This window comes from Canis lupus, chromosome 13, assembly GCF_048164855.1.
Source record: "Canis lupus baileyi chromosome 13, mCanLup2.hap1, whole genome shotgun sequence".
In the NCBI taxonomy this organism is placed as follows: domain Eukaryota; kingdom Metazoa; phylum Chordata; class Mammalia; order Carnivora; family Canidae; genus Canis; species Canis lupus.
This window is the reverse complement of record NC_132850.1, coordinates 37593309-37619975: the sequence shown is the minus strand read 5'-3', so window position 1 is coordinate 37619975 and position 26667 is coordinate 37593309. Positions and strand designations below refer to the sequence as shown.

The 26667-nt window shown below is 37.3% G+C and overlaps 1 protein-coding gene and 1 pseudogene across 13 annotated transcripts in view; both read right to left on the bottom strand.

Moving 5' to 3' along the window:
- CFAP54 (cilia and flagella associated protein 54) overlaps positions 1-26667 on the bottom strand; it is a 297940-nt gene that overhangs the window by 157656 nt on the left and 113617 nt on the right. For all 13 annotated transcript variants that reach the window (XR_012005901.1, XR_012005898.1, XR_012005899.1 and 10 more), the window contains 7 exons: positions 24113-24241; positions 22179-22293; positions 20892-20981; positions 20234-20360; positions 8537-8651; positions 7898-7998; positions 1894-2124 (listed from right to left, as the gene is read on the bottom strand). Coding sequence is in view for 9 of the 13 variants with exons in the window: in XM_072773183.1 (XP_072629284.1) it covers positions 1894-2124; positions 7898-7998; positions 8537-8651; positions 20234-20360; positions 20892-20981; positions 22179-22293; positions 24113-24241 (908 nt within the window). In the remaining 4 variants the exon portion in view is untranslated. The remainder of the gene's footprint in view (positions 1-1893; positions 2125-7897; positions 7999-8536; positions 8652-20233; positions 20361-20891; positions 20982-22178; positions 22294-24112; positions 24242-26667) is intronic.
- LOC140603290 (U4 spliceosomal RNA) lies at positions 6506-6626 on the bottom strand (annotated as a pseudogene).

Here is a 26667-nt window from a genome sequence, read left to right as displayed (position 1 = left end):
ATGTAACTTTGCTCTTAGGAATTTTAACATCAAAATCTATTTCCCTGAAAGGGCCCTTGAAAATCCAAACTCATTCTAAGGGCTCTGAAACAATAATTTATGTCAATTTAACCTGATTCAAATACAACTTAATGAAGATATATACATATATATGTGATATATATGCATATATCTGCATATATCTACTATATATGCATATGTCTACTATATAAAGCAATGTGTCTAAGATCAATGTTATTCCTTTTTTAAAAATAAGGCCTAAGCAGTAAACAGACCTCCACCAAAAATAGATCAATAAATAAATGTAAAAATATATTCACACATAAATATTATGTCTTAATGGTTTTAGTAAAGTTGAATTTAGCACCAAGTTCTCTGATACAAATTTGGTCATTGTCTAATTGCTGTGCTATGAAGTCATCATGTCTGAATGGTCACATATGATTGGAACTTCAGAGAATTCTTCTCAGTGTTCAGAGGAAAGTTAGGAAGCCCATCTGGTCTGAACCATTCTCTTTTCATGGCCTCATGGATGGGTTAGTCTACCAAAAGCCTTCCCTGTTGGTCAGGCAATCTAATTATTTCTTAAATGCAAATCTGGTTTAGCCTACATAGGAAATGGAACCATTTGGAGATGTTTTTATGAAAGTTCAGTCTGATAATGATTTTAACCAAAATTCTAAAGAAACAGAAACTGGAACCAAGTTCGCTTTGGATTTCTCCTGGATATTTTATCATTGGATATTGAAATAAAAACACTTTTAATTCATACTCCTATCACAGTCTCTCCTTCCTCCAATCCATTTGGTATGTTGCTGCCAGAGAAATCTTTTATCATTGTCCTGGTCAAAAACCCTTATTCTAAAAAAAAAAAAAATTTAAATAAACCCTTAATAATCTCCCACTGTATATAAATTAAAGTTCAGATTAAGTTAAGACTCTCTAAGATCTGGTACTGATCTACTTTTTAAATTATTTCACACCATTCCCTTTCATTTCCTCTAGATTCTGGTCAGACCATTTGGGATTCTCATCTTATGCTTCCTACCTGGTCTCTATGTCATATGCTTCCATCCACCTGGAATACCTCTTTCCTCATCTGCACATTTCTAAATCTGGCATGTCCCTCAAGAACCAGGCCAAGTGGCCCCTCCCTACAAAACCTTTCCTGTGAATTTCTGCCAGAGGAAAGCCTTTTTCTCAGGAACAAAGACTTTGTGTATACTTCACTTTACACTATGATTTACAATTGTCTGTTAACACTTGTGATCCACCCTGCAACACTCTAAGTGGCACATCCTGCTCATCTTTTCATGCCTATTGGGTCTACCTCAGTCAGTACCTTGTATCTAACAGGTACTCAGCTATATTTTTTGGATGAAAGATTCTATTCACCTTTTCAATGATTATATAGTATTTTATATTTGTACTTATCTTCTATTTTTATCTTCCAAAACACTTTAGCCAAAGACCCTCAAGAGCTCAAAAATGTCTTCTGAATTAATGACATATTACATCATATGAGAATATATGATCTGTATTCATAGAGGCTTAATATACCTCAAAATGAAACAGATTTGCCTAATACCTACTAATAGCTATAGGTATTACACAATTATATTAAATTTCTCTTGAAATTACACTTTCTTCTTTACTGAAAGCTATATTAACAAACCTATTTAAGATAAATGCAGATTGGTATTTCATTAGTGCTTATATCCAGCATTGGTTTAGGAAAGATTCTGAGACAAGAAATTAAGTAATATACCAATGATCAGTAGAGAAGCACTCTGGAAACCTCTTTAAGTTATTTATCAACATTGGAGCCCTGAACATATAAATAAAATCCATGCTCATACTAAAAAAGTATCATTCACTGATAATATTCTATACCTGACCACTGCACTTGAAGTGCCAAATTTCATCTTCATATGTTCCCCTAGCTTCGTTAAAAGCAGGTTGAAATGTGCATTTGCCAGATACAGGTTCATCTGAGCTCTCCAGGGCATCTCCTCAAGAAATATTTGATGGAACCGCTTCTTTTTCACAAAATTTAATATTATAGGATTCAAGTTATCCACGAGGAATCGATAGGCAAGTTTTCTAACATCAGTTCTCTTATTTCTGCCAAGAAGAAGCAAGTCTTAAAATTACACAAGCTTCCAGATATTTAATAACGAAGAATGATTCCAATTTGTATCAAATACATCAAGAAGTCATTTGACTGCCCTTATACAAATTATTCTGACTTATTTATCATTTCCTTAGTGCTAAGAATGTGAAAGGGCAGTAGACGAGGCATGAGGATAAACTGTAAGGGTAAACACACTACATATTGCCTTCCATTCTCTCTGATGTCTGTGTCTTAAACTCAAACCAAACAGCTTTTCTTTTCATTAACCAAAAAGCCACTGAGATTAGATGACTAAATTATAACATAATGCTCACATTCATCCCCTAATATCAATATTAAATAAGAAAATAATTCCTCTGTATTGTTCCTTAAGGAAAAAAACAATGGAGCAAATTTTTTTCCAATATTAGCTAGACTACAGCAGAAATAAAACATCAATCAACTATAAATGAAATAACTTTATAATCCATATTCAATATGCTCTGGAAAAAACTAATATTTCAAAATTTAGCTAATAGGTCATATTTTAAGTATACCATATATTCAATTTGTTTAAAATTATTCCTAGCAAAATCTCAGTCATCCAACTATTTTTATAGTTGCATAATTGCTCACATGGCATGACAATTTCTTCAAAGTACTTCTTTTTTTTTTTTTAATGTTCACGATGTTGCTGCCCCATTGGTCAGTGCCATTCTATCTGATTTATATTGGAGAAAGGAAAAAAATCTCAATTGGTAAGTGAAAGTATTGTGCTCACTTTAATGAATTATATGTCTGAATCTGACACAACACACACACACACACACACACACACACACACACGAAAGGAAAAGAAGCTGGATGGAAGGTAAAATCTCCTCAAAAAGTGATAGAGTTTGACAGAACAAGCCACATCTCCCCTGCACTGAAGGTGAGAGAGTCCAGGGAGAGCAGTGACAGAGGACAGCCTTCTTCTACATATCTTTTCAAGGTAATTACAGATCCCAGGGGCCTTGGAAGGCAATGAGAGCCAACCAAGAGGGTAGAGAATGCTTCTTTTACTGCCTGAATAGTTGCTTTTTTAAAATTTATTTATTTATTCAAGAGACACAGAACGAGAGAGGCAGAGATGTAGGCAGAGGGAGAAGCAGGCTCCATGCAGGGAGCCCGACGTGGGACTCAATCCCGGGACTTCAGGATCACGCCCTGGGCCAAAGGCAGATGCTCAACCACTAAGCCACCCAGGCATCCTCTGAATAGTTCCTAATGTGCAGGGTACTCAACAAGCAGCTCTGTGTTTCTATGAGCCATAGATGTGAGTGGACCCGGAAGCTCAGGAAGGACAGTCAACATAAATAAATCTCCAGTGATATGGGACCATGAGAGAAAGGAAATGGAAACCTGAATTAGAAAAACATTAAGGCATCCAGACACAATCATCTGTATATTCTAGCTTGAGCAAATAAGTTAATATATTACATGAACAGAAACAGGAATCTTACCATTATAAAAAAGCATTACAATTAGGGAGAGAGAAAACACAGGAAAGTATCCTGTGGTATGGAACTGAAAATGGACACATCAGTATGACCTTATGGTTTTAGAGAGATCTAAAACCATAGATCTATCTGGGTGAGCATATATATTTCCTAGTTTTGTCTTCCAGTTGTTGGCTATTCATGAAGTTTTTTCTCCTAAATTTAGAATCAGCTTGTCAATTTCCATCAAGATAATCCCAAAATTAAATGAGGTAAGCATCCTATATCTGTATATATTCTTTTTTTTTAAATTTTTATTTATTTATGATAGTCACAGAGAGAGAGAGAGAGAGGCACAGAGACACAGGCAGAGGGAGAAGCAGGCTCCATGCACCGGGAGCCCGATGTGGGATTCGATCCCGGGTCCCCAGGATCGCGCCCTGGGCCAAAGGCAGGCGCCAAACCGCTGCGCCACCCAGGGATCCCTGTATATATTCTTAACGAAATATCTGTTCATGCTTTTTGCTCCTTTTCTTTTTTTATGATTTTATTTTTAAGTGTCTTTTGCTCATTTCCTAACTGGACTGTTTGTTTTTATTATTCTTTTGAATTTTGAGAGGTCTTTATATATTCCAGATATAAGGTCTTTCTTGGATACGTGGTTTGCAAATATTTCTTCCCAGTGTGCAGTTTGTCTTTTCATCCTTTTCACAGGGTCTTTCACAGAGCAAAAGTTTAAATTTTGATGAGACCTGAGATTTTATGGTAAGCATATGATTAATTTTATTTAAAAAATCCCACAACCTTTTCCAGAGTGGCTGTGTCTTTTACATTCCCACCAGCAGTGTATGAACGACCCAGTATTTAGTGTTAATCATTATTTTTTATTTAAGCCATTAAAATAGGTTTTAGTGATACCTTGTAACTTTAATTTGCATTTCTCTAATGGCTAATGATATTGAACATCTTTTATGCGTGCCAACTGTATATAAGCAAAACTTTCAATATCTCTTCACAATATGACAGTTCACACAGAAAACCTGTATCTATGAACAAATTATCAATTAAGTTCCTATACAAGAATAGAAGCATTCAAAACTGTAATTTTAAAATACCATTTACATTTGGATACCAAAAAAAGTACTTCTTCAATGTAGCTAATGAAAGATGTATAACATCTTTATGGAAAATATCATAAAAATTTATTGAAAGACATTAAATAAGACCTAAGTATATGGTCTGAATACTAATAGAAAGAATCAATATTGGGGGCGAAAGCTTCCCAAACCAATCTATGTATTCAATTATATCTCTATCAAAATCATGAATTTTTTGTATTATTTGACAAGCTATTCCAAACTACCCTGTGGAAGAATATAAAAGACTTGCATGAACATGCTGGAGAGACTTGTTCTATCAGACAACAAGAATCAATTTAATACCAGAGTAAGTATGATGGTGTGATATTGACTCACAAATAGATAAAGAGACTAATGGGACAGAAAAGAGATCTCAAAACTATATACGTGAAAACTTGCTAAATGACAAAAGTGACAGTGGTAGCAGAATAGACTACTTGATAAGTGGCTAATAATGGCTACTTGATAAATGGGGCTAGCCAGTTGAGTACCTGCAGCAAAACTACAGATGGGGAAGGTGACTCTCCCTGTCATGTTCACGGAAATAAATTACAGTTACATGAAACTCCTAAATGTGAAAATCCAAAATTTAAATTTACAAAGAAAGTACCTTTACTACCTTGTTTGAAAATAACAAAGAGGAATGGTGATACATTTTGCTCCCTTAACAATTATAACTTTTAATTTAAAAAAGAAAACCTTTAAAATATAAATAGATGGGGGCACCTGGGTGGCTCAGTGGTTGAGCATCTGCTTTGGCTTAGGTCATGATCTCTGGGTCCTAGGATCAAGTCCTGCATTGGGCTCCCCACAGGGAGCCTGCTTCTCCCTATGCTTGTGTTTTTGCCTTTCTCTCTGTGTCTCTCATGAATAAATAAATAAAATCTCTTTTAAAAAAAAAAGATAAATAGATGAGCCACAAACTGGAAAAAGCAACAGTATCCAAACATCTAGAAATAAATAAGAAAACGAAAGTTTTTTAATGTACAAAGGATCTAAACTAGCAGTCCTGAGAACAGAAAAACCCTAGGGTCTAAAAAAACATGAAAAGATGCCTGACCTCATTAGTAATCAAAGAAATAAAAATTAAAATAACAATGACATAAAATTTCACAATTTAACAGTCCATAAAAATTAGAAAATTTGATAACAATACCAAGTATTGGTAAGGATGTTGAATAATGAAAACTTGACACACCACTGATGAATATTTAAGAGCAACATAGCCATAACTAATAATGTGAAAAATATTCATATCTCAGGGACTACACTCCTATGTATTTATGCCAGAAACTCACATTTGCATACAACAGCTTTGTGTAAGAATGACCTTTCCAGCACTGTTTACTATAAGGAAAAACTTGGAAACAATGTAGATGTCTATTTACAGGAGACTGAATAAATAAATTTTCATTTATTCATGTAATGGAATACTATACAGCAGTAAAATGAGTAGACATATATCATCAACATGAAAAAATCTCACAGATGTAATATTGAGGAAAATGAGCAAATTAGCAGAGTAAATTATTAAAAGAATAATACTATACATTATTTAGGGATATATATATATAATTTTATATATATAATTGAAGTATAAAGTCACTCATAAGCATGATAAATGCCAAATTTGGATAGTATTACATCTGGGACAAGATGGACAAAAATACATTCCAAAGAGATGCATGGGAATTTCAACTGTGTTTGAAATGTTTTATATTTTATACTGCATAGTGGGTACATGGGGGTTTTTTTGGTTGTTGTTGTTATATGATTTTCTAGACCCATCCAAAATATGTGATATTTCAAGTCATCATGGTGGAGTAAGTTTTCAACTAGCAATAATTGTGCCTTGGGTAAACCTCATTGGCTGTGATACCACCACTGCGTGATTTAGAACTTAAAGCAACAATCATAAGTATACTCACTGGCCTTGAGAAAAGAAGACATCAGTTAGATCCTTACAAGAGGCATAAGAGAGCTAAAAAAAAAAAAATCAGTGAGAGTTGAAGAATACAATAAATGAGATTGGAAACAAGTGTGATACAATGAACAGCAGGCTGGAAAAAGAAGAGGAACAAACCAGTGACCTAGAAGACAAAATAATGAAAAATAATGAAGTTAAACAAAAGAAAGAAAGAAGAATTAGGCAACATGAGAATAGGCTTAGAGAACTGTGACTCCATCAAATGTAATAATATTCATATTATAGAAGTCTCAGAAGAAGAGAGAGAAAGGCAGGCAGATTTATTTCAAGAAATAACAACAGAAAACTTCCCTAATCTGAGGAAGGAAGGAAACAGACATCCAGATCCAGGAGGCACAGAGAACCCCCATCAAAATCAACAAAAGCCGGCCAACACCAAGACATACTGTAGTTAAATTTGCAAAATATAGTAACAAAGAAAAGATCTTAAAAGCAGCAAGATAAAAGAAATCCTCAACTTACAAGAGAAAACCCATAAGGCTACCTGGAGATTTCTCAAAAGAAACTTGGCAAGCCAGAAGGGAGTGACATGATATATTCAAAGTGATGAATGGAAAAAATCTGCAGCCAAGAATATTCTATCCAGCATGGCTATCATTCAGAATAGAAGGAGAAATAAAAAAGTTTCCCAGACATAATTTAAATAAAGAAATAATAATAGATAGCAGGCAAGTACAAAGTGAGAGTGGTTCTATTAATATGTACGTGTTGCTCTTAAAATCCAAAACTAAACAGATAAAAACATTCTCTGTATATAATGAAGACAAAAAATATATAAGAATCATAAGTTCATACTCATAAAAATAGAAGCTAAACATTTTACCATAAGTTTTATGGTTTGTTTTTCTGCACAAGAACATAAGGCCTACCAATAATGAAAAGTAATTTATGAACCACCCTAACTGCTCTTAACCGCCCTAATCTGAACTACTCCTGCCATCACTTCTACCCAAGGCCAGTTACTCTATACCATATCATCTTGTTCATTTATTTTATAAAATGTATCAAAATCTTACATCATCTTGTTTATTTGTGTTTACTCACTTACTGTGTTCCCATCATTAGTATGTAAATCCCCAAGGGCAGTGATCTTATCTATCTAGTACGCCACTATATCCTTAGTTTCCAAAATAATGCCAACCACATAGTAACATTTACAGAAGTAATCAGTTAATACCTTTCATGTTCCAACATTTCGGAAATAGGTGGATTTTTGGAAAAAAATTCTCTTAGCGTTTCCTTTCTTCTACTTCTTTTTCTTGGCATCATTTCTATAGTCTCAATATGAGAGATGACAAAAATGTTACAAATTAAATCTAAATTCTGAACAAAATACTATAATTTATTCATACCCTAATGCTTGACACTAAAATACAGTGATTTCTTTATACCCCTCAATTAAAATTACTATCAAAAGAAACAGAAAAATATGACTCTAAAAATATCCATGTGATAACTTAAGAATTACAATGTACTAGGACATCTGGGTGGTTCAGTGTCCAACTCTGAATTTCAGCTCAAGTTGTGATCTCAGGGTTGTGAGATCAAGCCCCAAGTCAGGATCCAGGATGCCAGCATGGAGCCTGCTTAAGATTCTCTCTCTCCTTCTCCCCCTGCCCTGTGTTCCACACCTGTGTGTGCATGTATGCTTTCTCAAAAAAAATAAAAAGAATTATAATGTACCGTATAATAATAAAATCGTTTGTTGGTATTTCCCTGTTTCATATTGTAATAAATTATAATGCAGCCAACCATCTTTAGATACATGAATCTCCGCATTTCACTAACTTAAATTCAAAACTCCTATATAACTTACTCTTCCAATCTCCATTATTGAAGCTTTGAACTTCTTCAAAGGTTTGGTTGTCTTTTTACACAAAACATTCTCCTTATATTTCACTTTTCTTATTCCAAGTAGGGACTCATTCCTCCTAATAGAAAAAGATAAAGTCAGTTAAAAGGATCTGTAGGAATCTGCAAAACTACACCAAAGCAATAAATCTTTAATGAATGTTGTCACTGAAATTATACAAGAATACCCAAAATTGTTTGCATCCCATGCATTACATTAGATTGTGATATTCTGGGCAGCCTGGGTGGCTCAGCAGTTTAGCACCACCTTCAGCCCAGGGCCTGATCCTGAAGACCTGGGATCAAATCCCATGTTGGGCTCCCTGCATGGAGCCCGCTTCTCCCTCTGCCTGTGTCTCTGCCTCTCTCTGTCTCTCTTTGTGTCTCTCATGAGTAAATAAATAAAATCTTTTTAAAAAAAAAAAAAAGATTGTGATATTCCTAATCATCGAGGAATAGCTGGCCTCTTGAAAGAGCAAAATGTAAATCATACATAAAATGTGATGAGAGCTGACATGTGACATAGGAGAAAAAGAATTGGACTGAAAATAAAACAACATGAACATGTCCCTTTAAAACTGAAAAGATGACTACTTAAGAGTGACCCTGGACAAGCTCTCTTTCTTGCAAAATTTCATTCTCTTTGGTTCCATCACATCCATATCCTTCTGGATACCAACAGGTGCTAAGCATTTTATGACTTCAAAAACTTTTCCCTTCCCCCAATCACTTGCTGAAGTTCTTAATCTCATTTTTTTAAATCTACCATGGACCTCTATGGTAATCCAGCCCCTTCAAATACTGTGAAGTCTCTTATTATCCCTCCTTCTACTGATACTTATCATCTATTTTCCCTGAAATTTATGTATTTTCTAAATTTATATTTCTGAGCATCAGGGTGGCTCAGTGGATGAATGTCTGCCTTCGGCTCAGGTCATGATCCTAGGGTCCTGGGATAGAGTCCTGCATCAGGCAACCTATAGGAAGCTTGCTTCTCTCTTTGCCTATGTCTCTGTGTGTCTCTCATGAATAAATAAAATCTTCAGAAAAATAAAATAAAATAAAATGTATATTTCTTTGAGTAAGTACTAGCTAATTCCAGCAAAACCCTGCTACCATTGGGGCACCTGGGTGTCTCAGCTGGTTAAGCATCCAACTCTTGGTTTATACTCAGGTCATGATCTCAGGGTACTGTGATCGAGCCCTGCATCAACGCAATCTGCTTGTCCCTCTCCCACCCTCTCTGCTCCTCCACCCACTTGCACTCTTGCTCTCAAATAAATAAATCTGAATTTAAAAAAACAACAACCCTGCTATCACATGATAAACGGGGTCCAAAACCTTAAATTGAATAAAATGTAGGGTCACATAGATACAAGGCTAATGAAATGACTGGATGAGTCTGGATAGCTAGTTACACGGGTTGGGTTTCCTAATTCATCTTGGTCCCAATGGCAGTTGGCCACTTGTTTCTATTTTGATGAAGATGATCCTGGATCCTGTGGTTGGTTGGGACTCCAGCCTAGCAGCAATTCCAAGGGTCCCCCAGCTAGCTGGCATTCATTTTGGCAAATGTTTTGTCTGCCTGAACTAAGAAACTTGTACCAGTGACCACTGAGGGGTGGGGATCCCCTCTCTGCAACTTGCATTTTGAGACTGGATGCCTGCTATGTTCTAAGCATGTTGGTCTCTTCCCTATTTCTGCCTCTCTCACCCCGCTGGAATGCTCGACCTGCTTGGTGTTACTGCTAGAAGAGATGAGAAGGACAGAAGGTCACAGATATACATTTGCCATCTTCCTATCTTCTCAACATTCGCCTCCATGCTCTGAAGAACTCTCACTCACTGAATCAATTAGATTCCTCCACTTCTCTACCCCTTCACAGAATGCTTCCTCCTACCTTCTTGTTTATGGTATGTTATGAAAAATGGTATTTTAAAACTTTTATGTAGTCAATGCCATTGATCATTGATTTCATGGTTTATTCATTGTTTTGATTAGTTATATTAGTACCTGCTTCTGACTCGAAACATTGAATCCCAATAGCTGTCTGCCTATTATTTCACAAACAGAACTCTACTAAACTTTATCTGATGGTACAAATTTCTTTTGCTCTTTTTCATTTTTCAGATATTTTTCATTATTCTGCATCATTCCATAAACCTAATTTGATTGGAATTATATTAAGCCAATAAATTAATTTGAAGATAATAGAAATTATAGTAGTCCATCTGCCCATAAGTAATGTACTATGTCTCCATTTATTCAAGTCACTTTTAAAAAGATCTCTTAGTAAAAATGTTTGGTCTTCTTCTATCAGCCTAAGTCTACTCACAAATCCTGATAAATTTAATCCTGTGCTTCATAGAAATGGATCATTTTTTCCATTATACTTTCTAGTTGATATAGGAAAGCTATTGCTTTGCAGCCAGCTATTCTATGGAATTCTATTATTAGTTCTGATAGTTATTGGTTAGTTAGCTTAAGTTTTTTTTTTAAAATCATTATTTGCAAATACCAATCATTTTATCTCCCTTTCACAGTACTTCACCGTGGAATTCATTTGACAAACATATTTGAGACCCTATTATGTGATAATCACATGAATTCTAATCCTAATTTCTATTTCTTATTGTAATGCACTGGCAAGATTTTATATAACAATGTTAAGTGATAGAAGGAACAATAAGCTTCCTTATTATAAAGCTTATTTTAACAGAAAATATTCTTTTAATCATAATTTGCCAGGAATGGTTGATGAATTTCACCGCATGGCTTTTTAGCATCTACTAAAGTCTTGTTTATTACAACCAATAATAATTACATTTACAGATTTCCTACTATATTTATACAGATAATAAGATCTACATTTTCAACACTGAATTTATAAACTATTTTATTGATTTTTGTTTCTATATACTGCTAAGTAAGACTGATTCCTAAATTTCTATTTTTTTAATAAAGTTATTTTTAATTGGTGTTCAATTTACCAACATACAGAATGACACCCAGTGCTCATCCCGTCAAGTGCCCCCCTCAGTGCCCGCCACCCATTCACCCCCACCCCCCGCCCTCGTCCCCTTCCACCACCCCTAGTTCGTTTCCCAGAGTTAGGAGTCTTTATGTTCTGTCTCCCTTTCTGATATTTCCCACACATTTCTTCTCCCTTCCCTTATATTCCCTTTCACTATTATTTATATTCCCCAAATGAATGAGAACATATAACGCTTGTCCTTCTCCGACTGACTCACTTCACTGAGCATAATACCCTGCAGTTCCATCCACGTTGAAGCAAATGGTGGGTATTTGTCATTTCTAATGGCTGAGTAATATTCCATTGTATACATAAACCACATCTTCTTTATCCATTCATCTTTCGATGGACACTGAGGCTCCTTCCACAGTTTGGCTATTGTGGACATTGCTGCTAGAAACATCGGGGTGCAGGTGCCCTGGCGTTTCATTGCATCTGTATCTTTGGGGTAAATCCCCAACAGTGCAATTGCTGGGTCGTAGGGCAGGTCTATTTTTAACTCTCTGAGGAACCTCCACACAGTTTTCCAGAGTGGCTGCACCATTTCACATTCCCACCAACAGTGTAAGAGGGTTCCCTTTTCTCAACATCCTCTCCAACATTTGTGGTTTCCTGCCTTGTTAATTTTCGCCATTCTCACTGGTGTGAGGTGGTATCTCATTGTGGTTTTGATTTGTATTTCCCTGCTGGCAAGTGATGCAGAACATTTTCTCATATGCTTGTTGGCCATGTGTATGTCTTCTTTGGTGGAATTTCTCTTCATGTCTTCTGCCCATTTCATGATTGGATTGTTTGTTTCTTTGCTGTTGAGTTTAATAAGTTCTTTATAATATTGGAAACTAGCCCTTTATCCGATACGTCATTTGCAAATATCTTCCCCCATTCTGTAGGTTGTCTTTGAGTTTTGTTGACTGTATCCTTTGCTGTGCAAAAGCTTCTTATCTTGATGAGGTCCCAATAGTTCATTTTGCTTTTGTTTCTTTTGCCTTCGTGGATGTATCTTGCAAGAAGTTACTGTGGCTGAGTTCAAAAAGGGTGTTGCCTGTGTTCTCCTCTAGGATTTTGATGGAATCTTGTCTCACATTTAGATCTTTCATCCATTTTGAGTTTATCTTTGTGTATGGTGAAAGAGAGTGGTCTAGTTTCATTCTTCTGCATGTGGATGTCCAATTTTCCCAGCACCATTTATTGAAGAGACTGTCTTTCTTCCAATGGATAGTCTTTCCTCCTTTATTGAATTAGTTGACCATAAAATTCAGGGTCCACTTCTGGGTTCTCTATTCTGTTCCATTGATCTATGTGTCTATTTTTGTGCCAGTACAACACTGTCTTGATGACCACAGCTTTGTAGTACAACCTGAAATCCGGCATTGTGATGCCCCGAACTATGGTTTTCTTTTTTTAAATTCCCCTGGCTATTCGGGGTCTTTTCTGATTCCACACAAATCTTAAAATAATTTGTTCTAATTATCTGAAGAAAGGCCATGGTATTTTGATAGGGATTGCATTAAACGTATAAATTGCCCTGGGTAACATTGACATTTTCACAATATTAATTCTGCCAATCCATGAGCATGGAATATTTTTCCATCTCTCTGGGTCTTCCCCAATTTCTTTCAGAAGTGTTCTATAGTTTTTAGGGTATAGATCCTTTACCTCTTTGGTTAGGTTTATTCCTAGGTATCTTATGCTTTTGGGTGCAATTGTAAATGGGATTCACTCCTTAATTTCTCTTTCTTCAGTCTCATTGTTAGTGTATAGAAATGCCACTGATTTCTGGGCATTGATTTTGTATCCAGCCACGCTACCAAATTGCTGTATGAGTTCTAGCAATCTTGGGGTGGAGGCTTTTCGGTTTCTATGTAGAGTATCATGTCATCGGCGAAGAGCGAGAGTTTGACTTCTTCTTTGCCAATTTGAATGCCTTTAATGTCTTTTTGTTGTCTGATTGCTGAGGCTAGGACTTCCAGTACTATGTTGAAGAGCAGTGGTGAGAGTGGACATCCCTGTCTTGTTCCTGATCTTAGGGGAAAGGCTCCCAGTGCTTCCCCATTGAGAATGATATTTGCTGTGGGCTTTTCATAGATGGCTTTTAAGATGTTGAGAAATGTTCCTTCTATCCCTACACTCAAGAGTTCTGATCAGGAATGGATGCTATATTTTGTCAAATGCTTTCTCTGCATCTAATGAGAGGATGATATGGTTCTTGGTTTTTCTCTTGCTGATATGATGAATCACATTGATTGTTTTACGAGTGTTGAACAGCCTTGTGTCCCGGGGATAAATCCTACTTGGCCACAGTGAATAATTTTCTTACTGTACTGTTGGATCCTATTGGCTAGTATCTTGTTGAGAATTTTTGCATCCATGTTCATCAGGGATATTGATCTGTAATTCTCCTTTTTGGTGGGGTCTTTGTCTGGTTTTGGAATTAAGGTGATGCTGGCCTCATAGAACAAATTTGGAAGTACTCCATCTCTTTCTATCTTTCCAAACAGCTTTAGTAGAATAGGTATGGTTTCTTCTTTAAACTTTTGATAAAATTCCCCTGGGAAGCCATCTGGCCCTGGACTTTTGTGTCTTGGGAGGTTTTTGATGACTACTTCAATTTCCTCCCTGGTTATTGGCCTGTTCAGGTTTTCTATTTCTTCCTATTCCAGTTTTGGTAGTTTGTGGCTTTCCAGGAATGCGTCCATTTCCTCTAGATTGCCTAATTTATTGGCGTATAGCTGTTCATAATATGTTTTAAAATCATTTGTATTTCTTTGGTGTTGGTAGTGATCTCTCTCAGTCATGATTTTATTAATTTGAGTCTTCTCTCTCTTCTTTTTAATAAGGCTGGCTAATGGTTTATCTATCTTATTATTTCTTTCAAAGAACCAACTCCTGGTTTTGTTGATCTGTTCCACAGTTCTTCTGGTCTCGATTTCGTTGAGTTCTGCTCGAATCTTTATTAACTCTCTTCTTCTGCTGGGTGTAGGATCTATTTGCTGTTTTTTCTCTAGCTCCTTTAGGTGTAAGGTTAGCTTTTGTATTTGAGTTCTTTCCATTTTTTTTTTTTTTATGATAGTCACAGAGAGAGAGAGAGAGAGAGAGAGGCAGAGACACAGGCAGAGTGAGAAGCAGGCTCCATGCACCGGGAGCCGGACGTGGGATTCGATCCCGGGTCTCCAGGATCGTGCCCTGGGCCAAAGGCAGGCGCTAAACCGCTGCGCCACCCAGGGATCCCTCTTTCCAGTTTTTGAATGGATGCTTGTATTGCGATGTATTTCCCCCTTAGGACTGCTTTTGCTGCATCCCAAAAATTTTGAACGGTTGTATCTTCATTCTCATTAGTTTCCATGAATCTTTTTAATTCTTCCTTAATTTCCTGGTTGACCCTTTCATCTTTTAGCAGGATGGTCCTTAACCTCCACGTGTTTGAGGTCCTTCCAAACTTCTTGTTGTGATTTAGTTCTAATTTCAAGGCATTATGGTCTGAGAATATGCAGGGGACGATCCCAATCTTTTGGTATCGGTTCAGACCCAATTTGTGACCCAGTATGTGATCTATTCTGGAGAAAGTTCTTGTGCACTTGAGAGTAATGTGTATTCAGTTGAGTTTGGATGTGAAGTTCTGTAGATATCTGTGAAATCCATCTGGTCCAGTGTATCATTTAAAGCTCTCATTTCTTTGGAGATGTTGTGCTTAGAAGACCTATCGAGTATAGAAAGAGCTAGATTGAAGTCACCAAGTATAAGTGTATTATTATCTAAGTATTTCTTCACTTTGGTTATTAATTGATTGATATATTTGGCAGCTCCCACATTCAGGGCATATATATTGAGGATTGTTAAGTCCTCTTGTTGGATAGATCCTTTAAGTATGATATAGTGTCCCTCTTCATCTCTCACTATAGTCTTCAGTGTAAATTTTAGTTTATCTGATATAAGGATGGCTACCCCTGCTTTCTTTTGAGGACCATTCAAATGGTAGATGGTTCTCCAACCTTTTATTTTCAGGCTGTAGGTGTCCTTCTGTCTAAAATGAGTCTCTTGTAGACAGCAAATAGATGGGTCCTGCTTTTTTATCCAGTCTGAAACCCTGCGCCTTTCGATGGGGTCATTAAGCCCATTCACGTTCAGAGTTACTATTGAAAGGTATGAGTTTAGTGTCATCATGATATCTATTCAGTCCTTGTTTTTGTGGATTGTTCCACTGAACTTCTTCCTAAAGGGGAATTTTAAGAGTCCCCCTTAAAATTTCTTGCAGAGCTGGTTTGGAGGTCACATATTCTTTCAGTTCCTGCCTGTCTTGGAAGCTCTTTATCTCTCCTTCCATTTTGAATGAGAGCCTTGCTGGATAAAGTATTCTTGGTTGCATGTGCTTCTCATTTAGGACCCTGAATATATCCTGCCAGCCGTTTCTGGCCTGCCAGGTCTCTGTGGAGAGGTCTGCTGTTACCCTAATACTCCTCCCCATAAAAGTCAGGGATTTCTTGTCTCTTGCTGCTTTAAGGATCTTCTCTTTATCTTTGGAATTTGCAAGCTTCACTATTAAATGTCGAGGTATTGAATGGTTTTTATTGATTTTAGAGGGGGGATCTCTCTATTTCCTCGATCTGAATACCTGTTTCCCTTCCCAGATTACAAAAGTTTTCAGCTATGATTTGTTCAAATACATATTCTGGCCCTCTGTCCCTTTCAGCTCCCTCGGGAACCCCAATTAAACCTAGGTTTTTCTTCCTCAGGTTGTCGTTTATTTCCCTTAATCTATCTTCATGGTCTTTTAATTGTTTGTCTCTTTTTTCCTCAGTTTCCCTCTTTGTCATCAACTTGTCTTCTATGTCACTCACTCATTCTTCCACCTCGTTAACCCTCGTCGTTAGGACTTCTACTTTGGATTGCATTTCATTCAATTGATTTTTAATTTCTGCCTGATTTGATCTAATTTCTGCAGTCATGAAGTCTCTTGAGTCCTTTATGTTTTCTAGAGCCACCAGTAGCTGTATAATAGTGCTTCTGAATTGGCTGACATTGAATTGTAATCCAGATTTTGTAACTCTGTGGGAGAGAGGACTGTTTCTGATTGTTTCTTTTGAGGTGAGGTTTTCCTTCTAGTCATTTTGCTCAGTGCAGAGTGGCCAAAAACAAATTGTATTGGGAAAAGGAGAAAAAGAGAGGAGAGAAAAAAGGAAAGAAAATAGAAAAAGAAAAAAGAAAAAAGGAAGAAAAAAAGAAAAGAGAAAGAAAAAGAAAAAGAAAGAAAGAAAAAAAGGGGGTGGGGGAAGCAAACAAATCAAAAAGAAAAAAAAAAACCACGGGGGAGTATCTTCTGATTCTGTATACCTTAAGTCCCTTGACTTCCCCCTGGAACTTGTCCATCTAGCTGATCTTCTGGGGGAGGGGCCTGCTGTGCTGATTTTCAGGTGTTAGCACTTGGGGGAGCTACTCTGCTCCTTGCCTGGTGCAGGGCTCAGTGGGGGTTGTTTACCCCGTGAGGCCCCAGGAGGAACAACCCCAGTGGCCGGGGCCAGCTCTGGAGCCCTGGAGTCAGCTCCCGCAGTAACTCCGGAGCTCTCCGCCTGCAGGGCCTGGAGGCTCCGGGGCGGGCCGCTGATCTGCTCAGCTCGGGGCAGGAGCGTCCTTGCTGTCCTGGGCCCTCCCAGCCTCTGCCTGTCCCAGGGGGAGGCCGGATCCTGAGCTGTGTCCCGGCGCCCAGTGCTCCCGGGCCTGTGCTGTTGGATTCGAGCTCCCGGTGGCGCAGCCCCCTCCGCGGAGCCGCCCTCGAGCCCCTCCGAGCTGCTCCCGCCCCACAGCCCCCTCCGCGGAGCCGCTGTCCGAGCCCCTCCGAGCTGCTCCGGGTCCCGCCGTGCGCGCTGCAGCCCTTAGGGAGCTCGGCGCACTCTCCCGGGGCGCAGGTCCCTGTTAGTGTCCCAGGGAGCCCGAGGGCATCCCCGCCCTCCTGGGGTCCTGCTCTAACTCCCTGGGAGCCCCTTTCCGCCCGGGAAGGTTGGTGCAGCTCCTGCTTCTCCGGGACGGGGCTCTCCTGTCCTGGGGACACTCACCCCGGCCTCAGCCCGGCTCCTCGCGGGGCCCCTCCCCCTTGGAGGCCTTTTGTTTCTTTATTTCTTTTTCCCTGTCTTCCTACCTAGATAGAAGCACGAACTCTTCTCACTGTAGCATTCCAGCTGTTCTCTCTTTAAATCTCAGGCTGAATTCGTAAACTTTCAGGATGATTTGAAGGTTATCTAGGTAATTTGGTGGGGACAGGTGATTTGAAGACCCTACTCTTCCACCATCTTGCCCCTCTTCCCTAATTTTCCATTTTTTAAAATTCTTTTCATAAACCTGTTATCTGAGACTCCTGAGATAAATTCACTATGAAACTATATACCCATGTCCTGAAGCAAAGTAAAAGTTATTTGTTCCTTTAAAGTATGAAAGAAGTAGCCTAAAAAAAAATTGGAGCCATTCAAATTCTTTTTACTTTAATAAATTCTTATAATTAAAATTTTTCAAGATTATCATCACTTTTGATTAGAAATTATTCATATTAAATTGTATATGCTATTATCTAATATTTAACCGTTTCCAAATTTAGGATTATTACTTCTTTGGATTACTTGTATTTCACGTTTTCTTATTATGCTGGTTGGAAATTCATGTAATTTATTCGTATCTTCAAAGAACTAGCTCTAGCAGTTTTCAAGTAAATGATTTTTTTTTTTTAAGAGAGGGAGGGAGAGTGATCTTGAGCAGGGGGTTGGGTAGGGCCAAGGGAAGGAAGAGTCTCAAGCAGGCTCCATGCCCAGTGTGGAACCCTAGGTGGGGGCTCATTTTCACGACCTTGAGATCATGACCTGAGCTGAAATCAAGAGTACTTTGCTTAACCAACTGAGCCACGCAGGTGTGCCTTCAATTAAATGATTTTAAAACCAAACTTTAGTTGTTTAATTTCAACTTGTATTTTTCTTTTCTTTGTTTCTGCTTTCCTATACTTATTTTATTTTTCTAATTGCTTGAGATCAACAAAAATTCATTTGATTTAAAAAAATTCATTTGATTTTATTTTTCTTATTTACTAATAGAGGATTCTAAAGCTAAGAACTTCTAATTGCTGTTTAGAATACCTTTGATACTAGAGTTTTTATCATCATTACTTTCAAATGTTGCTATACTTTTAGATTTCCTTTTTGATCCAATAATTATATATATGCCAGTATTTTGTTATAAAATTTCAGTTTTATTAAACTGTAAAAGAATGTGGTCTTTATAAATTTTAGTCTAGGCTATCTACTGAGCTTTATTTTGCAGCTCAACGATTACTTTTTAAAAAATCTAATTAGTGCTTTAAATGTTTAGTCTCAATTGGTTATATATTAAATTAGTGTTACTAATTACACTTTTTATTGTGTCCTTTTTATGTCTTTTTAAAGTAGCATGTTAAACTCAATATTTCTGTATTTGGCAAATTAGCCTTGTCTTTTTCAGCAGTTATTTCCATATATGTGGATTTTTCTGCCATGTAAAACATGAAAATTCATGAAATATCTTCATTGTGATTTATAAGCATAGTTGGTAGAATCACCATTTTGAATGTGAAAAGGTGGAGTTGAAAATAAGTAACAAAGAGATTATTCTTTAAATGTTACCAGGAAAACTGATAAACTGGGGAACCGAAAGTTTAATCTAAATCCCTAAACCAAAATAAACTCCATATGGATTAAAACATTAAATATAAATCATGAAACTATAAAATTGGAGGAAAATACAGCTGCACGTTTGCCTATTGCAGAATACTTTCTTTGTGTAAAAGTATGTTAAGCATATGAACATAAAAAGAAAATAGCTATTACCATCAAGGTAGAAATCAAGGTGTTGCATCTGCTTCTCCCCTATATTCCCTGACTCGGAGAATAGCATCCTAAAACATCTGCTCAGCCTTGAAAATTGAAATCATTACCTTTGTTTTGAACTCAGTCATACTCCTCAATCTTCAACCTTGAGTCTTTTGTTATACCACCGGTCAATGCTTCTAAGCCACTTACTCTGATTTCCTCTCCCAGAATATCTATTATTCTTAGGTTGGACCTCCATAGTCAGCCTTCCAAATTTCACTGCACACCTAAAGTGTTTTCTGCTTCTCTTTGGTATTAAGAATGTGATTTATAACTTCTAAACTTCTAATTTTGGCTATGGTCTTTTTAATTTAACAGAACTCTCTAATTCTCTAAATACTATAACCTGTTTCATTTCATAAAAGCAATTTCTTCCTTTATCATTTGAGAATATAAAGCACATATACTCCAAGCTTTTGTTCTAATAAGTGCTTGTTTTAGGAAGGACTTTTTCTTTTTGCTGCCATTTTAAAAATAGACCTCATGCTATTGATGTTTCTTTTTTCTAAAATGAGAAATAGATCTATGCCCAATGGTGAAAGAAAAGCCTAGTTGTTGGAAGAAAATGATTATTTCTTTATTTATGTACACACACCAACACAAATCCTTACTATCTCCTCCATGGCTGTTTGCCCCATCCTAGGTGTACACACCACCCTCTTTTTCATCCACCTTATATATATTAAAGTAATAATCTTGCCTATCTTTTAAAGTTGTAAATATTAATAAAATATATATTACAAATACCTTTTCAAGAAGTCATAAACAGGACTTGTTATCTCCACCATAAGATGAAATTTTTCATCATTCATACATTTTAGCATAACTTGTGTAAAGAATTCTAGAAATCTAGGTCTTTGCTTAAATTTCATAACTGTGAAAACAAAGAAGTGTAGCAGTAAATGTGTCAAGAACTCCTGTATAAGATCAAAAAATCCTTTATAGTCTATATTTCACTTTTCAAATATCTCAGTGTTGAGAGAAAGTTCTCAAAAGTTGCCCCTAATATATGACAAGTTAGGAGAAAATTGCTGATAATTATCAGAATTACTAGTTATCCTAATTTCTTTCACTCTGAGTTAAACAATAATGTTGCTATTTCTTCATATCTGAACTTAAAGATCACTCACATTTTTCAATTTCCTAGTTTTCATAAGCTTCATAATAATGTCATTTACTACCAAAATAAGTCACCATCAAGGTTCTGACTTTACAGATTTTAAATCACATTACTTGATAATCCATATTCTACATTATTCTGAATAGGTAAGAACCCAGAACCTTCTTCCTAGAAAGGAGAAAGCTTTCAGACAACAACAGAACCCACAGAATAAAAGATGATCTTCAACAGAAGATCAATGATCTTCAGTAGAAAATCAAGCATATTTACATTTAGGTTACCTACCTTCTTTCACAGCACCTTTGACTGACCAGTTTATAACAACAGGGTAAAGAAATATAGGGTCCTCTGATCCTGAGAGTTCTGTTGCAACATCTAAGGTTTTAAAAAATTAGTAAGTTGTAGGTTCTATTTAACATGAATAACCAAAAATGAAAATTCTTCGGAAGGAACAAAAAATGGGAAAATGTTCAAATGTTCATCCTAAATTATATGCCTTTAAAATGTCAACTAAAAAAAAAATAAATAAATAAAATAAAATGTCAACTATATCATTATATTTTGGAGTTTAAAAAAATCCTGTGATCTCCATTATTCTTCTTTTATTTTTTCCCCCTAAAAGCCAGAGTCCACCACCAAATAGGTGAAGAGGTTCCAGGGCATGAGTCACTGTATTCAATAGCTGTTTTATTATCAGCAAATCCCAGACTCCAAAATCTTCCAATTATGTCAACTTCATCTTTACAAAATTACCCTTAAAAGACAGCAGTATAGAAAAATGAACAGCACAGCCACTGCAGCGAGGCTGCCTGGGTTCCAATTCTAACACTGACACCAGTAACTAAATCAATTTCTTAGGCAGATTTCCAAACTGCAAACTCCAAAATTCCCATCACTGTGTTAACAATGGTCCATTATGAAATTCCTATTTGACACAATGGCCAAAAATTAAACTACTCTTTCACTTGAACAGACCATGGTTCAAATCACTCACACATTAACACACCCACACTCACACCCACACACATACACTATCCTTTTATTTCTCAGGTACATTTCTGCCTTTAGAATAGTAACTCTCAATTTTGTGCCCTCCTCCCCAATGTATTTGGCAACATTTGCTTCCCAGTTGATTATCAGAGTGGGGTGAGAGGGTGGGGAAGTGGGGCGGGGTGGTGGGCAGATAGTGTGCCCCACATCTATTAGTAGAAGCCAAGGATGTTGCTCGACATCCTATGTACACCACAGAGAAGAATTAGCTGGCCCAAATTGTCAATAGTGCTGAGGTTGAGAAACTCTGCTTTAGAATCAGAATTTAGGCTCAAAAAGAAGCCAGCTATGTAATCCTAAGTAAATCACTTAATCATTATGAACCACATGGAGGGGGGTGGGGCGGAGTGGTTAATAATCTGTTATTAACAGTGTATTGTTAGGATTAATGACATAATGTAAAAGCACCTTAAAGGATTTACCAAGTGCTAATCTCATCTTAATCCTTTTAACAAAATATTTTCTGATCTTAAAAAACATAATGCTAAACAGGAGTATCCAGAAAGAAAAAAAAATGACTACATTGCTTTGTCAGTTTGAGTAGGTGTGTCTCCAACAAGGCCAGCTGTTCATTTATTTTTTCAGGTACTATCATCTGCTGTGGCTTCTTAGGCTTGGAAGACTTCTTAGGAGAACCCTAAAAACATTGGTTAAGTGTCAGAATGTACTTCAACATGTCTCAACAGTTGTCACTTTCAAGTAATAATCTTTATTATTTCATACTTTCATTCTTGGTACACAAAACTATGATCTACATGGCCAAGTGATATAAATTAATCACAATAGTCATTTCATTCTAGCTAAATGACAAACATAATACTCAGTGTTTGATGGAGGTTGGCCAAAATATTTCTTCTCTTCCCTTCTCTTCCTTCCAGTAACTTCCACCCCCCTAATTAGTACTACCTGCTTCAACCAATACACACACTCTTCTGAAAGCAGCTGAGGGTAGAATGCTAAGAATCCTCAAAGGAAAGTTCCTAGCCTGCCCTCAGAAATATATTCTTTTTTTCCTTTTTCTTTTTTCCTTTCTTTTTTCCCAGAGGAGCTTCTTTACAACTAAGCTAATTGCCTTTGCTGCTTTGCCTTTCAGTGAAACATAACAAGATCAGCAATTAGTGGATTAAGCAATGGCAGGTCTGTACTTAGGCTCCCCTTGTTTTCAACAGTGTGTTCTCAACAAAACAAAAAACCCTCCCAAGCTCCTATAGGCTTAAGGGGACCTTGAGTAGCTATAAGGAGTTCTGACTCCTATAAATTCAGTATTAGCTTCTCAGTCCCTACAGCCTTAGAGAGAAGTAGCACGGACATTCTGCTAGGCTTGAGGCTCCATGGAAAGAGGCAAGGGGTCCTTTCCTATAACGAGGTGAAGGAACAGGGTGATGAGTCAAGCTTGGCCTGGGTGACATAAATGCCTGGCTGATGACTCTGAGAGTGAACACCACTTGGTGGGAAAAGCTCTTAAATTGCATCCAGCTTAATCAAAACTCTCTCTAAACCAAATAACCTCTACTCCAAAAAAGCATTATGGCTAAAAAAAATATGTACCTTTTTTGAAGCTTTTTGTGGCAAAGAAACACACTTACATATAATTCAGCATATAAAAGAGACAGAAATGGGGCTATTCCAACAGAAACAGAGTCCAGAGTGATAGTCTCTACCCCCACCCCAGTCAGTGAAGGGGCTTCAGGTGATTCCTAGTGTTCCTCGGAAACCCAATAAACTAAGCAACATTTCAAAATTCAATCCACAAAGACACATAACCACATAGCTTCAAGAAACGGCAATAAAACAGGTTCTGTAAGACCCACGCTTGCAAGGCAGATATTAAAAAGCAGTCTCAGACATTAGCAGTCTCGTAAAGAAGACAATTTAGGTGTCACAATGAGTTTAGGAAAGATCTACTGTGAACAAAGTAAAAAGCTCTGACATGTGTTAACTACATTCCATGACCCACCCAGAATAATAAAATCTTTAATTTGGGAGACTTTAGAGGCCTTTTAGTTCCAGGTCCAGCTGGGTGTAGGAAGCTCTCTATCAATGCCTAATGATCAGTACTGGTGAGAGAGGGCTCTTCAGTACTCTAGCAGGGATTTCTTTAAGTAGGGAAGGCCCTCAGTCATTTTTTGTTTATATAAACATGATAAATTTAAAACATCAATTTTCGGGATCCCTGGGTGGCGCAGCGGTTTGGCGCCTGCCTTTGGCCCGGGGCGCGATCCTGGAGACCCGGGATCGAGTCCCACGTCAGGCTCCCGGTGCATGGAGCCTGCTTCTCCCTCTGCCTGTGTCTCTGCCTCTCTCTCTCTCTCTGTGACTATCATAAATAAATAAAATTTTAAAAAAATAAAAATAAAAATAAAACATCAATTTTCTAATATGTTTGCTAATACTATATGACCCTTCAAAGACTCAAATAAGTATACATTTTAAGATGAGAAACAAAAATCAATTACCTCCTCCTGCATTTCTTCTTGGTCAGTCATACCAAATAGAGATTTACACCCTGATGTGATGTCCAACATCTTTTTTCCATAATTTATAATCATTACTGCCAGGTCATACTCTTTCCATGAACGCAGAATCTAATTAAAAATATTTCTTAATTATCCCTGTTGGAAACACTTGTCTATTTTCAAGTATCACCCACCATCTTTCATAAAGTCCAAAGTCTCATTCATGTTTTGGGTCGAAGACTTCCCCTGATTTTGTTAAGGAAACTGGAAGCTTACCTCCAGATCCTATTGCCCTACAATTAAAACTGCATGATTCCATTACTTTAAACAAAGGATAGATAACAAGATTATCTTATCAGAATTCCCCATATTTCTGGGACACATAGCCACGTATATTTTGGTGTAGGAAGTTAACAATTAGGAAACTATTTCCAACTTAAAAGATCCATGTTAAAACAAAATCATTCTAAAAAGGCCACATAACCACCACCTCCCATGATGTGAAATGGACAAGTACTGACATCAGAATGTCCTGGGTTGGGGGGAGTAGTTATATCAGTAAATGATTTAAAAGACATCTGGCAGTGGACTGGACCAGAGATAAGCTGTTGTGAGCAGATTCTCTGTGAACCCTATGGGAAAACAGACATTACAGTCAGAGAAAGGGGAGCCCCTCTCCTCCATAATTCCTTATGAATTTCTATTCTTCGGCCTTTTCTAGCCAGGCCCTTACCTACTTCTCTGGGGTAAACCACTCATTTCCTTGTACTTTAAGCTTACAAAATATAAATTCTGAGCAGAATATAAATTCTGACATTCCCCGTGGTTTCATGACTTTATGCCTTTGTACCCCTAAGGCATCTCTCAGAACAACTTGCCCACCTTATTTATATAGCTTTACCTGGTCATTAAAACCTGGGCTCTAGCAGGAAAAGTTTCCCTGGCCAGCAATGTAATTTCCATATGCCCTCTGGAGCAAAGCATCATATAAAGGGGACACATTCATGGTGAATTCCACAGGGCAATTCTCTAAGAGTATAAATAAGCTCGTAGGAATTTGTTAGATGTAGGTCGGTCTGTTCTATCAGGCGGATTAGCTTAGTTATACGTATAAGTAACAACAACTTAAGTTATACTTAAGATCCTTTCCCCATGCAGGGAAAGGATATATATATATGAGTGGTTGCATAAATCTGATAATACCTACCTGATGCAGAGTGCTAAGAACTGGAAATACTCCTGAGAAACCAGGCAATAGTGTTAAACTAATACTGACTGTGAGACCAAGTGTAGGAAGGAAAATGGTGAAATAAAGGTTGAAAAGGCAGATGAGATTAGGTCAAGCAGGGCCTTGAATGTCAGGCAAGAGTTCAGTCTCTACAAAATGGATGTGAGAGAGTATGTTTTATTAGAAAGCCAAAATGAGCCAATACTTCCGCTCCTTTCAACTTTGCTCTCTGACATACTTGGATCCAAGGCTTAGAGAGAACTAGAAAGAACTGTGTAATCTTTTCCCTTGTTTTAATATGCCAGTAGAAAATGATAAATGATCAAGAATTCTCCAATCAACAGAAAAATAGAGAATCAATTCTACTAACAAACCAAATGGTAAACAGAAACAAAAAGACTATGCCAGATGTTGAGCATAATAATTTTTTAAATGCAAAAAATAATGAAACATTTAGGATGACACTTTTCAGAAGTGGCACTTTATTTGGAATTCTGGCAACTTTTAGAAAAAATAGTGCTGCCTAAAGAAGAAAGATTGAGCCATCTGAAAAGGTTACCAATGATTTAAACAGAGGAAAAAAACCCAGAGCCATTAGACTGATTGGGCTTTCCATGTCATAACAGAAAATCCACACAAAAATGTGTTTATAAAAAAAAATGAACACCTAAAGTCTGGGACTCGAGGCAAGGCCAGGGCTCTGGGGCTATTGGTCAGGCTGGAGGAAGCTTCTGAAAGGGCAATTCTTAGTGTAACACTATGGGACAAAACCAGCTCTAATATTAAAATCCTGACACTGATACACACTTTAGTTTTTACAAATATCCAGAACACATTCAGGGTCATTCCTACAATAATCTCTCACTATATTCTTCAGGTTGGGGGTGGGGAAGAGCTAGTGGAGTTGTGGCTGGCAGGTAAAGCAATACAGGGCCAGCCCCAAGCTGCTGTGTGCTATGAGAGAAAAATCTCCCGAAGCTGAAAGACAAGGCATGTGAATTTGAGGACTTCAACATGCAGTAGGCCCCAGATGCTGGTCTCTTGTTCCAGGTCAGTAGTCTCTCCCATCTTCCACAGGGGTTCTTGCAAAATCTCCCATTCTTCTCCGTCTCTGAAACCCACCCTTACTTCCCACCTTCTCTCTCTCTCTGAAACCCACCCTTACTTCCCACCTTCTCTCTCTCTCTCTCTCTCTCTCTCTCTCTCTCCCCCCCCCCTTGCTTTCTTTTCACAGGGGAAATGTAAGGAAAGTAATTTATCTCCTGTCCAGAAATCTACCTACATGCTTACCTGTAACTACAACCATCCATCCTACCCTCCTGTTAAA